Source organism: Cervus elaphus, chromosome 16, assembly GCF_910594005.1.
Source record: "Cervus elaphus chromosome 16, mCerEla1.1, whole genome shotgun sequence".
In the NCBI taxonomy this organism is placed as follows: Eukaryota; Metazoa; Chordata; class Mammalia; order Artiodactyla; family Cervidae; genus Cervus; species Cervus elaphus.
In genome coordinates, this window is record NC_057830.1 from 13,220,287 (window position 1) to 13,234,192 (window position 13,906).

General features: G+C 46.0%; 1 protein-coding gene and 1 pseudogene across 4 annotated transcripts in view; both read left to right on the forward strand.

Annotated features, from left to right (window-relative positions):
• Window positions 1–13,906, forward strand: part of PTPN3 (protein tyrosine phosphatase non-receptor type 3) — a 152,290-nt gene that overhangs the window by 83,681 nt on the left and 54,703 nt on the right. For all 4 annotated transcript variants that reach the window (XM_043927402.1, XM_043927404.1, XM_043927403.1 and 1 more), the window contains 4 exons: window positions 2,073–2,117; window positions 5,549–5,601; window positions 10,177–10,297; window positions 11,412–11,499. In XM_043927402.1, coding sequence (XP_043783337.1) covers window positions 2,073–2,117; window positions 5,549–5,601; window positions 10,177–10,297; window positions 11,412–11,499 — 307 coding nt within the window. The remainder of the gene's footprint in view (window positions 1–2,072; window positions 2,118–5,548; window positions 5,602–10,176; window positions 10,298–11,411; window positions 11,500–13,906) is intronic.
• On the forward strand, window positions 3,419–3,536 carry LOC122673125 (annotated as a pseudogene).

The window sequence follows — 13,906 nt, forward strand, 5'->3', positions numbered from 1 at the left end:
GGCATCGTTCCACTATTCCTGTCTCTTTGTATGATATCCTAGGGTTGACTCAGAGACATTGCTGAATATACAACAAGGTAGCATTTGGTGAACGGGGTCTCCAGGCTCCTGTTCTCCTTTACGTCCCAAGGAAGACCTACTGCCTAGCAGGACTCGTCAGTGAAAGTCCAGATTTACCACTGGATTATCTGTGATTCTCTCCCTCCTCTTTTTTCTCTCAGTAGCATTATAGGAGGAGAGAACACTTAATTCCCTTGAATATCAGCTTGAATAAACATCGGAACAAAGTATAAAGGACCCGATGTGTTCCGCTAGGTGGCAGAGATAGAGACTGCGACACGGAATAAGCATGAATCAGCCTGTGTATGTCACACCGTCCCTCAGTGTTCTGGCGCTGAATGCATTAAGAGTAATTGACAGTTCTTATAATCAAAGTAATGTCAGTTAGGAGATTGATCCTAAGGTTTTTAGTCATTAGACACATAAGAGATTTGTAATATAGTCAGTTTTTTTTTTTTTTCATAACATGAGTGTCCAGGTTAAAATAAGACAGACATCACTGACCCCACGTCACCCATCTGAACAACCATGTTCTCATCAGTAAAAAATGGAGGTAGTGGTACCCACTTCAGAGTCATTCAGTTCAGTTGCTCAGTCTTGTCCGACTCTGCAACCCCATGGACTGCAGCACGCCAAGCCTCCCTGTCCATTACCAACTCCTGGAATTTACCCGAATTCATGTCCATTGAGTCGGCCATGCCATTCAACCATCTCATCCTCTGTCGTCCCCTTCTTCTCCCACCTTCAATCTTTCCCAGCATTGGGGTCTTTTCAAATGAATTAGCTCTTTGCATCATGTGGCCAAAGTATTGGAATTTCAGCTTCAACCTCAGTCCTTCCAATGAACAGTCAGGACTGATCTCCTTTAGGATGGACTGGTTGGATCTCCTTGCAGTCCAAAGAGGTTGAAATGAATCAGTAAGTTGTGAAATACCACACACAGCCCAGAACTGTGCAAATACAGGGTTGTAACACCATGTGAAACATTCACATCTCAAAACACTGGCACCTTGACCTTTAAACATCGAAATTAGAAGGACTATTGAGACTGATTTGTTTAAACTGCCAAAATTCTCTCTCTCTCCTGCCTCCTAAACACTCCTGCCTCTGTATTAGATTTCAAGAAGTTTCCCTTTTCTCACCTTGGCCAGACACTGGAATCTGTATCCCATGTGAATCCGGGCTTTAAAAAAGAGTGGGAACAGCGGCCAAGTGTCACATGTGTGCCGTGTCCCTAAATATAACGCGTTCCAGGGCTCTTCCTGGCCCTCACGGCACTGTCGATGCCCTCTGCTCCCTGCATAGAGGCGCCTGTGACTTACCAAGAGCTTACCAGGTTCTGTCCGCAGATCAAGTCCCAGGTTTCAAAGCAGCAGTGCTGGGAGCTCACAGACATGCGCACAATTCAGCCTGGAGACGGCTGATGTCTGTGCTTTGGCTCAGGCACCCACAGTTCCTAGGACCCAGGAAAAAGCCCAGCTGGGTGTTTGCACCCCAGCCAAGGAGGTGTCTTCGTAGACCCTCCTCCTCTCAGTAACTTCACACAGCAGGAACGTGGGTGTGCAAATAACTGTGTGCACAACAGCAGCCCCTTGGCGTGCGGGGGTGGCCTGTGGGTCCTGGCTCTCTCAGATACCCCAAGTTTGACTAGGAAGGTCCAGGGCGGGGGCGCCCACTGGCGGCTGCACCAGCCAGTCATTGGTGGGCTCCTCACTCTGTCCAGCCCTAAGACAGCATGTGCATGCGGGGCTGGCTGGAAATCACCACCCTGGCCCATTGAAACTGAGGCAGCCACAGGAACCACTGTGACGGAACAGGGGCAGCTTTGCAATGTACGGAAACAGCACCTGATACTTGAGACAAAAATATGTTTTGAAAAAAAAAATATATATATATGTTTTGTATGTTTTGTTTTTCAAATGTGTAGGTCTTAGCCTTGACTCATCTTTTATTATTATTTTTGCATGTTTTCCTTTGTGTATTATGAATTAATGAGATCAATTATTTCATAGGCATTTGTATTTCTTACAACTGAAGATGGATATTTGTGAAGGAAGGTAATGAGAATTTTGCATCTTCTTTTCCCATCAGTTGCCCCAGGCTACTGCAATTCCTGGTTTTAATCTAATGAGTGTGCGTTTCTGGTAACAAGATTAAATGTAAACAGCGATCGGATGTTGAAAGCAGCATCCTGCTTGAGACGTCTGTTTCTGGCTCGGTCTGGACTTAGGAAGCCTCATTTCATGATGCTTCAGTTTTATTCCAGAAGGCAGTTATCTTTCTGGTCAAGACCTGAGAGGCTGTAGAGAGAGGGAGGGAGAGACCCTGAACATGAAATGAGCTTCATCCAGGAAGGCACAGGCCCAATTTAGGTCCCCTCCGAGCCCCTGAGTACCCAGAAGTGACTCGTTTTCTCTCTGGGGATCTTTGCTGGAAGACTGGAGCTTCAGCCCTGCTTCAGCATTTCTTGTGCATGAGGACCATCTCCCTGGCTGCAGAGTATCTGAGAGGCTCAGGGAGGGGGGAGACTCCAAGTCAGTGGTCCCTGAACCAGCCACCTTCTCCAACATTCAGTTTTTCTTGACTTATCGGAGACACTGCAGCAGGTAAACAGGTGGGAACAGCCCTGTTTGGCTCCTGTCCTTCCCAGTTCTTCTTTCCTTCTACTGAGGAGGGTCTTCGGAAGCCCCCACTGTGCTTCCACGTGGGAGCTTGAGGACTCATTGGAGAAATGAGACAGGAGCCCGTGAAGCAACTGGGACCAGTATGCAGAGTGGAGAGCGCAGCCACAATAGGCATTAGGAGAAGGCGATGCCAGTGTGAGCTTTGTGAAGAGTGTGGACTGCTGTGATGAGCTGGTGGTTGGGGGCTGTTGGAGACGTGAGGAGTCAGATCTCCTTGGGCAGAGAGGACAGCACCCCACGTCCCACAGTCCCAGCTGGAGACCACATACTGGGGGCTTAAGAGAGAAGAGAGAGGGAGGGAGGGAGAGCTCTTCTGTCACACGCAGACATGCGTCTTGGATCCATCAGGCAGAGCAGCGCTGTCAGGGGTGTTTAAGCAAGAGGGATCTGGCAGGAGCAGCGTCTACAGGGAAGGCTGGAAGAGGCTGAGGAGCTTCCGTCTAGGTGGGAGGGAAGGCACAGCCCTTGAGGGAGCTGTTAACCAGGCCAGACAATCGGGGGCAAGGAGTGTGGGGCAGGAGGGACAGTTAGAAACAAGAGACCTCTCGAAGAAAGGATCGCCAGAACTTGATGGCCTAGTGGCCCTAGACCGTTTCTGTAATTTGGCTCATCTTCCCATTTGAGGGCGGAACAAGTCCCTTCTGTAGCACAATAAGCAGGACATGAGGAGATAAATCACTTCTTGGCCTCTTGGCTAAGATCAAGCGTAGTGTCTGTTCTTACCAGTTTAGTGAGTCTCACTGGGCAGTGAGGACACCCCCCTACCCCCACAGTCCCAGTTAGAGACCCCCTGCCAGGGGCTTCTGAGAGAACCCAGGGAGAGAGAGAGGACCCCTCCCGAAACCCGGTGCCCACCCTTTCCTGAGGCAGCCTTGTATTTCAGGGGAACTCTCAGCTGAAATGGTCACCCCTGCCCTGGGTCCAGGCAGCCCTCTGTGGCAGCAGAAACGGTTGTGTCTCTCTTTTCTGCACACACCGTGTTTTCCCCACACGTTTTGTGAGCACCTGTTACAAGACGGGCAATGACGGTGCTGGTCAGATGAGGCTGGGCCCCCCACCCCCACCCTCGGGAGCTTCCAGTCTGGCTCTTCAAGTGTTGGAAGTTGGTCATCTTCGTTTTCAACAGGAGAAGCCTATTGAGGCTCAGATCCCTGGCACCTTATGAGGCCTTCAGGCGGCCCTCATCTCGGGGGCGAGGGGTGTGGGGTCAGGGTGGCATCTGGCCCTTAGAAACCGTGGATCTCTTGACAGAGCCGGTGGATCTGGTTAGTGTTTCTCCTGGGCTAGGAAGGGCTTGTTCACCCTCTCCTTCCTGCTGAGATAGGCGATCTTGTCTGACAGGTGGAGACCCTGAAACTTACTGAGAAAGAGAGGAATCTGTCGAAGAACACGGTGTTCTTTAGTTTGTTATTTACGCCATTCTTCGGAAATGTTCTTTTCTGACTCACTCATAGGGCTGTTCCTTCCATCTAGACCGAACCCCTTTAGCCACTCTCCTAAGCTGTTCCCCAAATCCCATTCACAGGCTCTTCCTGTAGCAAGGACGCCAGCTTTGACTTCACTGAAGCCCATCTTGGTGGGAGAGTGAATGCTGACCTTTGCTCTCCCCATGGGCTGTCTCCAGATGATTGGATAGATAGCAAGTATCCCTAGATGTATCTGCATTTAGAAGTTCTAGCGGGAACACAGGGTTACTTGAAAGATGGGGGCCCCCTCCGGGCTACCTCCATGTTCATATTCAGCTTCAGGACCAGCGCACAGCACAGCAGACCAGGAGGGGAGCCCTGGTGAGCCAGCCAGATTAGTCAGGGAGGTGGGGGTGACTCATATCTTAGGAACTTCATGGGCTGCCATGGAAACTGCATGTTTTCTCCACTTCCCACGGGGTTGCTGGGCGGAATGCTTTTAAACTCTGTGTCCCCCCACCACCCACCCAGCCCTCCAAGCCCTCAGCCTTGCTGCCATTCATGTGTTCCTCTACCTGGCAGTGATCCCCGGCCCAGATCTGCTGAATGAGCTCCTAGGCAGACTGTGAAATCCGAGGTTGAATGGAGAGAAGGGAGCCACCAGATGGTTCAGAATATGACAGAGACAGAGATAGAGTCTTTGACCCAGACAGGGTGTTTGGGAGGGCGCTGAGCTCAGGAGGAAATAAGGAAGACACGTCCAACTTGGGTTCGTGGATTTCTGATGGATGCAGGAAGACTGAGGTGCGGCTGACCATTGCCTCTAGATGGGAAGTTTCAGGAAGGTGAATAGATTCAGGAGTCTTACATCATAGTAACTAATCAAATAATTGAGAACTCACAGGAGTTTTAAAATTCAGAATACTTTTCTGTTTTTCCCTTCTAAAAGGAGGTGACCCTTTTGGAAAGCAAGTAATCAAGAATCAGAGTTAACAGAACTCAGGAATTCAGTTAGTCCTAGGAGAGGTCTCACGTCTTTACCAGAAAGAGACAAAGGCTGCCTGCCATTGACCTAAGAGTACACTTTTCCTCTTAGTGATATGAGCCTGACCTTTCTTGACCAGCCAAACCCTGGCCAACATCAGACCTTTAGCCTCATGGTATTTGTATTAATAATGTTTTATTTAAAAAAATGGGAAAATTCTCTTTTAATTTCAAAAGCTCTTCAATGTGTTACATTTATCTTTACTGTTTTGAGTATCCTAAAATTCTTTGTTATCATTTGGGATGTTTTTAAATGATTATTCCAAGAAAAAGGCACGTGCTACCCATGATCAATTGCTGTCTCGGGCTGTGGTGGGTTCTGGTAACTTTCCTAATGTGTTTTTCTCCTGACAGGTTAACCTGCCCTCTTAACTCAGCGGTGGTTCTAGCATCATATGCAGTACAATGTAAGTCACAAATGAGTGTTTCGTGGATGGACAGCTTGCTCTGACCAGTATATTAAGAAACTCGCTGGCCTCTCCTGTTTGACCGAGTCCCTTCCTCCCTTCCCCAGGAATCCTGTTGGGCAACATCTCTGGCTGTCTGGATGGTCCCACTTTTCATCCTAACTTACATTCTCTTGAGGTCAGGGATGTTCGTTTAGGGAAAATGAGGTTTTCTCCCAGGGGAGCCCAGAAGACAGAAGAATCCTGTCACACATTACATTTTCCAATGCCTTCAGTCAGTTTCCAATGCCTTCAGTCATAATCAGATTTGACTCTGTAACAAATCCCAGTGGGGCAAATGCTTCCACCACCAAGACCCAGATAGGTTCAGAAATTTGCTGGAGGTCACTCCCAGTACTTGCTGGGTACTGCTCGGAGACACTGCTGGGATCTTAGGAATTTATTTTTAGTTTCAGTAGAGTGATGGGTTATAGGCCTGGAGCAGCACAGTAGAATAGAAATATAATGGGAGCTGCACATGTAGTTTTAAGCTTTCCGGTAGCCATATTAAAGCAAAATGAAATGGATCGTATTAATGTACTTAGCTCAGTAGATTCAGAATATTATTTTAATATGTAATCCATGTAAAAACAGTTAAGGTATTTAACTTTTTTTTCACAGTAGGTCTTTGAAACCAGTCCAGGTTTTACACTCCCGGCACATCTCAGTTTGGAACAGCCACATGTCAAGTGCTTGGTAGCCACATGTGGTTAGCGGCTGCCATGTGGGATGGAAAGTCCAGAGGGAATTTTCCATCAGGGCCTGTTTAAGCTGAAGGAAGAATCCTCTTATTCAGTCATCTCCCCACATTGCCCGCATCCCCTTCTCCCCAGCGGGAGACATGGAAGAGGTGGCCCGGGGTGAGCCTGGGTGGATGAAAGGTCCCCACTCCCTTCAGTACAGCTGACACAGACCTGGCTTTTGTCCCATCACGTGGGAAATGACACCAGCCAGCCTGTGTTCGTAGTGGTCACTAGACCCAGTGATCTCCATCTCTGCCAGGCTGGTTGGCTGAGGAGAGGTTTCCTATATCTCAGAGTGAATTTGGTACCCACCGCTAGAGCTTCAGCTGTGAAGGACAGGAACACTCGGAAGGACTTGGCTTTGTATGCAAGCTCCAGTTAAACCTGGCCCTCCATCTGCTTCTAATGTAGTGTTACCTCTCTGAGTCTCACCTGTAAGATGGAGGTGATGATGGTGATTGGGACAGCCTGGAATACGACTGCTCAGTTCATGTATCACCTGGGAAGGTGATAACTGGAAAACTCCTTAGAGTTGGACCATCGCTATTAACTGAGTCAGTGAAGGCACAGGCTGAAGCCACACTACCTGGGCCTCAGGTATTCCGCTTATACCTGCCAGACTTTGAGCCTCAACTTTGTCTGTTGGGTAGGGATGATGACGTATCTAATCATAGGGTCATAGCAAAAATGAAATAGACGTAAAACTCTTAAAATAGTGCCTGGCTGAAGGCAGATATTACAGTGTTTAACTCGTACTGTATTTTTTTTTCTGCCCAGCAGAAAGCTGTCTAAAGAACAGCCTACTGGGGACTTCCCTGGTAGTCCTTTGGTTAAGACTTTGGCCTTAAAAAAAAAAAAAAAAAAAAGACTTTTGCCTTCCCATGGAGAGGGTGTGGGTTTGATCCCTGGTCAAGAGGCTAAGATCCCACATGCCCCATGGCCAAAAACCTAGAACATAACAGAAGCAATATTATAACAAATTCGATAAAGACTTTAAAAAATAGTCCACATCAAAAAAAAAAAAAGTCTTAAAAGGGAACAGTCTGTTGTAAACAAACTATTTGTTGTTGTTGTTGTTCAGTTGCTAAGTCATGTCTGACTGCGACCTCGTGGACTGCAGCATGCCAAGCTCCTCTGTCCTTCACTATCTCCTAGAGTTTGCTCAAACTCATGTCCATTGAATTGGTGACGCTGTCCAACCATCTCATACTCTTGTCACCCCCTTCTCTTTCTGCCTTCAGTCTTTGCCAGCATCAGGGTCTTTTCCCAGTGAGTCAGCTCTTTGAATCAGGTGGCCAAATTTAGAATCCCAAATAAAATTCCTAAGTTTCAGCAGTCAGGTTTCCCTCTCCAAAGAACCAATAGAATAGGGACTAAAGAAAGTTATGAGCATTTAAAAAGTCAACTAGCTGCAATGCAAATTTGAGCTTGGTTGTCATGCTAATAATATCATAAGTTGTCAGATGAGCAGTTTTAAGTAGAGGTTTCTTATTCCTCCACCCTCAAGTATATATACCTACATACATTTTCTTACACTTCTGTGCATATATATCTGTAAGATTAATTCTTGGATATGAAATTGCTTGATCAAAGGGCAAGTCTAAATTTTATCTGATAACTCTTTGCCAGATTGTCCCAGAGAGACATCTGACATGAAGACAAGCCTACCAGTGGTCAGTGAAGCCAACCAAAAGCACGTGTTCTGACATAGATAAAAAGTAAAGTGATCTGTGGATAAAGAATCTGAAAGGACTTGAGGGTGAAAAATTGCTGGTGGCCTACCAAGGATCAGTGAGGGTCAGAGAACGAAGTTTTTGAAAATAACTTATTCGTTCTATAATGGTCTCTGAGCCTCTGCCATCTGTGGGTTCTGCACCATCCCCAAGTTGCACAGAGAGCATGATTGCTCTCTGCAAGGGGTCTGCAGCCTGGTGGGAGACAGAGATAGACCAGCTGATGCTGGCAGTGAGGATGGACACGGGGGAGGCACCGCTGGGTTCTCTTTGGCTGGGGGGATAGGAGGTACAGGGGGACATAGTGTGGGAAAGCTTCCTACTGATGATCCCTAAGAAGAGCCTCCAAGATCAAGTGGACTAGGATGAATAGCAAGTCAAGGGCTTTCACAGCAGGAAAGCTTGACACACCTGAGACACTCTCTGTCCTGCAGAATATAAAATATCAGCCAGAAGAATGCATGGGACTTAAAAGACAAGGTATTTCCCACATAAGCATTGATTTCCTTTTCTTTTTTCTATAATTAGTTTTCTCATGTGTTGCTTCCCCACAAATAGAAAAGTGTGTTGCTCTGGAGTTCAGGGCGTGTGGTACAGTAAGTAGATAAAGAGGATGGACTGTGGTCAGAGTCTAGGCTCCAAGTTACCAGCCTGGGCAGCCGTGGGCGGGTTCCTTCCTTGAGTCTCAGTTCCTTTATCTGTTTAATGGGGATAAAAGCAATGCCTGTCACTAGGTTATCAAGAGCATCTAGTGAGGTGATGTCATTGGTCCTTAAACTCAATGTGGAGACTGCCCTGTGCTTTGCAGATGGCTTCCAAAGACTGCTTAGCTTTGTCTCCCCCTAGTGGTTACAACAGGGCATTGCAGAGTAGCCGACTAAGTTCAAGGCTCTGTGAGGGTCAAAGAATGAAGGTTTTGAAAATACATGTTTTTATATAATGCCCTTTGACCCTTACAGAACCCCTTAGAGGAAGTTCTTTGGTCTTATATTAAGTACAGATATTTGTCAATGACCTGACTAAAGAGAGAAACTTGTTGTGTGTTTGCAGAAAGGCACAGGGGTTGGGACTATTCGTTAACATGATGACCAAATCAAGCTCTAAGATCTTCATGAACTGATGTAACATGCAGCATTCAATTTAATAGGACTCTGCCTTGAGTTGTTTGACCTCAGGAAAGCCATTTGCAGGGTTTGGTTTCCCTCTGGGGACAAGACCACTGTCATCTGCAAATGGCCAGCAGCAACTCGTAGGCCTGGCAGGCAGGCTGGTGGCATGATGGGAGCTCTAGCTGGGTCTGGCCTTGACTGCTGAAAAATGGCTCTGTGATAGGGGTATGTCCTTTCTCATCTCTGGACCTCAGGTTTCTTTTCCTTCAAGACTCGGAGTTTGGGTGAGCTGATTCTAAGGCTTCCTCAAGCTTTCTTCATTGGGGACCCTGCCTAAGGGCATCTAAGTTGCTTCCTGTAAATGCAGAGTCATGCACTTCACCATGAACAGACTCACCTGTAAGCCACACTTGTGCTTACACAGGACAGCCTTGACACTCCTGTCCACAGCTTAGCCGCATTTGGCTGGCCTTCCTGGCCTGTGGTCCACCCATGACCAAGTCTGCCCTTTTCCCCTTGCAAAGCTGAACTTCGCAGTAGCCTCTTTACAGCTCAGTTCCAAGCACCCAAGTACCTACTGCGTGCCATGCCTTGGTGCACGGCTCAAGAGATGGATGTGAGCTACTCCTAGCCCTCAAGGAACAGTGAAAGGAGAACACAGATCCCTTCATCACAGCCCAGGTCTCAAAGAGCAGTCCTTCTGTGTGATGGCAGTCGAGGGTGAGCCAGACCACGTAAATGTAAAGGAAAAAACCCTTGTATCTGACTTTGCAGATTGGGGGTGAAATTCACTTAAGCAACCACCTCACTCATCTCCTTTCCTTCTGGGGTGGGAGACATTGATATTAATAGAGAGTATTTCCGATGAATTTTTCTTCTTGTGATGTTGTAGATGCTTATAAATACAGACCACGTTGAAAAGGTGCTCTTCCCCTCATTCTGTCTTGACAGCTCATTTTGGAGACTACGATTCTTCCGTTCACGCTCCGGGCTATCTCTCTGACAGTCAGTTCATACCAGATCAGAACGAGGACTTCTTAGCGAAGGTGGAGTCGCTGCATGAGCAGCACAGGTGAGCAGGAGCGGGTGGCCTACTTTGGAAACTCAGGTCGGTGCTTCCAGACCTCGCATCCCCTTGGGTTTGATGTCGTCTTCTCTGGCTTTTGCCCATGAACGCTCTTTCAAGAGGTGGGAGGTTTGTGAATCTTGAGCTCTTATGGTGACAGATATATTTGACATAACGAGCATTTCTGTAAAGTGTGGAATCCTATGAAAATTTGGGATGACTTGCTATGTTCTTTTTCAGGATGTCATTGAAATCCATTAATTCCTGAAGGAAATGCCGGTTGTAAATTTCGCTTCCCCACATTGACTCTACCAAACAAACCTTTGAACGGGTTCCTACGTTTAATGAAACGGGCCGTTTCCTTAAGTGGTATTGAATAGACAGACAGGCAGACGGACCTAAGCGCCGTCAGGCTGGGTAAACCCCAGCCCTCACTGGTTCAGTTCCTTCCAGCCTTCTGTAGCTGCCTCTGGCCAAGCCTCCATTCCAGCAAATTCACCCAAATCTGACCTCCTCTTCCCTTGCCTGCTTTCTCTTCAAGCTGCAGTGGCTCCATCCAGGCCGGGTCAAATAAGGGCCACCCTGACCCAGAAGGCCCAGTCTCAAGGGACCTCACATTCTCAAGCAGGCTGTAAGAAGCAGAGGCCTAAGCGACTAGTGTCCCTTCAAAGAGGCACTGCCAATCCTCTCCCAGAATTGCTCCCCGCGCAGGAGCCAGCATCCTAAATAGTACAGTGATGTTTGGAGGTTTGAGGCTGCTGCTGAAAGGGTAGATGAAGGCCAAAAGGCCTAAAGAGCATGTGCTCACTTAGCAACTTGGAAAAAGTGGAGTGGGGATGGCAGAAGGTGACACTCTTTGTCTCTGGATGTTGAGAACCCACTAAATGAGAGGTGTTATTTAATATAGGAACATGAGGGCTAAATGAAGTCATATTCAGTGGACAAGAAAATAACCTGGTTTAGTAGCTTTGGGGGTTCAGTTGTTTAAGATGAACAGTGTAAGGCATTTAATCACCTTATAGCAACGATACCGATTTTTTTAGATTTTTATTAGCTTTAAAATTGGGGGTTAATGTTCTGTTTGTTGGATAAACACTGTGTATTCCCTCTGCCTCTGTAGTGGGCTAAAGCAATCAGAAGCGGAATCTTGCTTTATCAACATAGCTCGGACCCTCGACTTCTATGGAGTGGAACTGCACAGCGGTAGGGTAGGTATCTTCGGCATGTTGTAATTCAAAAGTTTTTTCAATTTTAATTTCTGAACACCTGAAAGCTGCTTTGAAACTTTTCCAGTTTCAAATAAAAAAAGATCTTTTTTTTTTTTAAGGTATCTGAAAAGTTTTGAAAGTAATATTAAGTTTTTCTGGTTATTTATCCTCTGTCCACTTGGTTTTTTCATGTTTTCCTTTGTACTCGAAGACTTTTTACTGTTGGAGGGTGATATAGGCTAGAAACAAGTAATTTTTATAAGACCATCTCATGGTTAAAGAGGTGAAAAATATATAGATTTCCATTTTCCAAGTGGCTCTTTTACTGTTTAATCTTCGTGCTGCTCAACTTAGAGCCTATTATGTACTCAAATATGATGATTTTCATTATGATGATCAGTTCAATTCAGTCGTGTCTGACTCTATGCGACTGCATGGAGTGCAGCATGCCAGGCCTCCCTGTCCATCACCAACTCTTGGAGTTTAGTCAAACTCATGTCCATTGAGTCAGTGATGCCATCCAACCATCTCATCCTCTGTCGTCCCCTTCTCCTCCTGCCCTCAATCTTTCCCAGCATCAGGGTCTTTTCAAATGACTCAGTTCTTTGCATCAGGTGGCCAAAGTATTGGAGTTTCAGCTTCAGCATCAGTCCTTCCAATGAATATTTAAGACTGATTTCCTTTAGGATGGACTGGTTGGATCTCCTTGCTGTCCAAGGGACTTTAAAGAGTCTTCTCTAACACCACAGTTCAAAAGCATCAATTCTTTGGCACTCAGCTTTCTTTATAGTCCAACTCTCACATCCAAACATGACATTGGAAAAACCATAGCTTTGACTAGACGGACCTTTGTTGGCAAAGTAATGTCTCTGCTTTTTAATATGCTGTGTAGGTTGGTCATAGCTTTTCTTCCAAGGAGCAAGCGTCTTTTAATTTCTTGGCTGCAGTCACCATCTGCAGTGATTTTGGAGTCCAAGAAAATAAAGTCTGTCACTGTTTCCATCATTTCTCCATCTATTTGCCATGAAGTGATGGGACCGGATGCCATGATCTTAGTTTTCTAAATGTTGAAAAGCTAGCTTTTTCACGGTCCTCTTTCACTTTCATCAGGAGACTCTTTAATTCTTCTTCACTTTCTGCCATAAGTGTGGTATCATCTGCATATCTGAGGTTATTGATATTTCTTGACAGTCTTGATTCCAGTTTGTGCTTCATCCAGCCCAGCCTTTTGCATGATATACTCTGCATATAATAAGTTAAATAAGCCAGGTGACAATATACAGCCTTGACATACTCCTTTTCCTATTTGGAACCAGTCTGTTGTTCCATGTTCAGTTCTAACTGTTGGTTCTTAACCTGCATACAGATTTCTCAGGAGGCAGGTAAGGTGGTCTGGTATTCCCGTCTCTTTCAGAATTTTCCAGTTTGTTGTGATCTACAGTCAGAGGCTTTGGCATAATCAATAAAGCAGAAGTAGATGTTTTTCTGGAGCTCTGTTGCTTTTTCTATGATCCAACGGATGTTGGAACTTGATCTCTGATTCCTCTGCCTTCTCTAAATCCAGTTTGAACATCTGGAAGTTCATGGTTCACATACTATTGAAGCCTGGCTTGGAGAATTTTGAGCATTACTTTGCTCGCGTGTGAGATGAGTGCAATCATTCAGTAGTTTCAACATTCTTTGATATTGCCCTTCTTTGGAATTGGAATGAAAACTGACCTTTTCCAGCCCTATGGCCACTGCTGAGTTTTCCAAATTTGCTGGCATTATTGAGTGCAGCATTTTAATAGCATTATCTTTTAGGATTTGAAATAGCTCAACTGGAATTCCCTCACCTCCACTAGCTTTGTTCATAGTGATGAACAAAGGCCCACTTGACTTGTCATTCCAGGATGTCTGGCTCTAGGTGAGTGATCGCACCATCATGGTTATCTGGGTCATGAAGATATTTTTTGTATTGTTCTTCTGTGTATTCTTGCCACCTCTTCTTAGTATCTTCTGTTTCTGTTAGGTTCATACCATTTCTGTCCTTAATTGTACCCATCTTTGCATGAAATGCTCCCTTGGCATCTCTAATTTTCTTGAAGAGATCTCTGGTCTTTCCCATTCTCTTGTTTTCCTCTGTTTCTTTGCATTGATCACTGAGGAAGACTTTCTTATCCATCCTTGCTGTTCTTTGGAACTCTGCATGCAAATGGGAATATCTTTCCTTTTCTCCTTTGCCTTTAGCTTCTCTTCTTTTCTCAGCTATTTGTTAGGCCTCCTCAGACAACCATTTTGCCGTTTTGCATTTCTTTTTTGGGGGCATGGTCTTGATCCCTGCCTCCTGTACAATGTCACAAACCTCCGTCTACAGTTCTTCAGGCACTCTGTCTATCAGATCTAATCCCTTGAATCTATTTCTCGC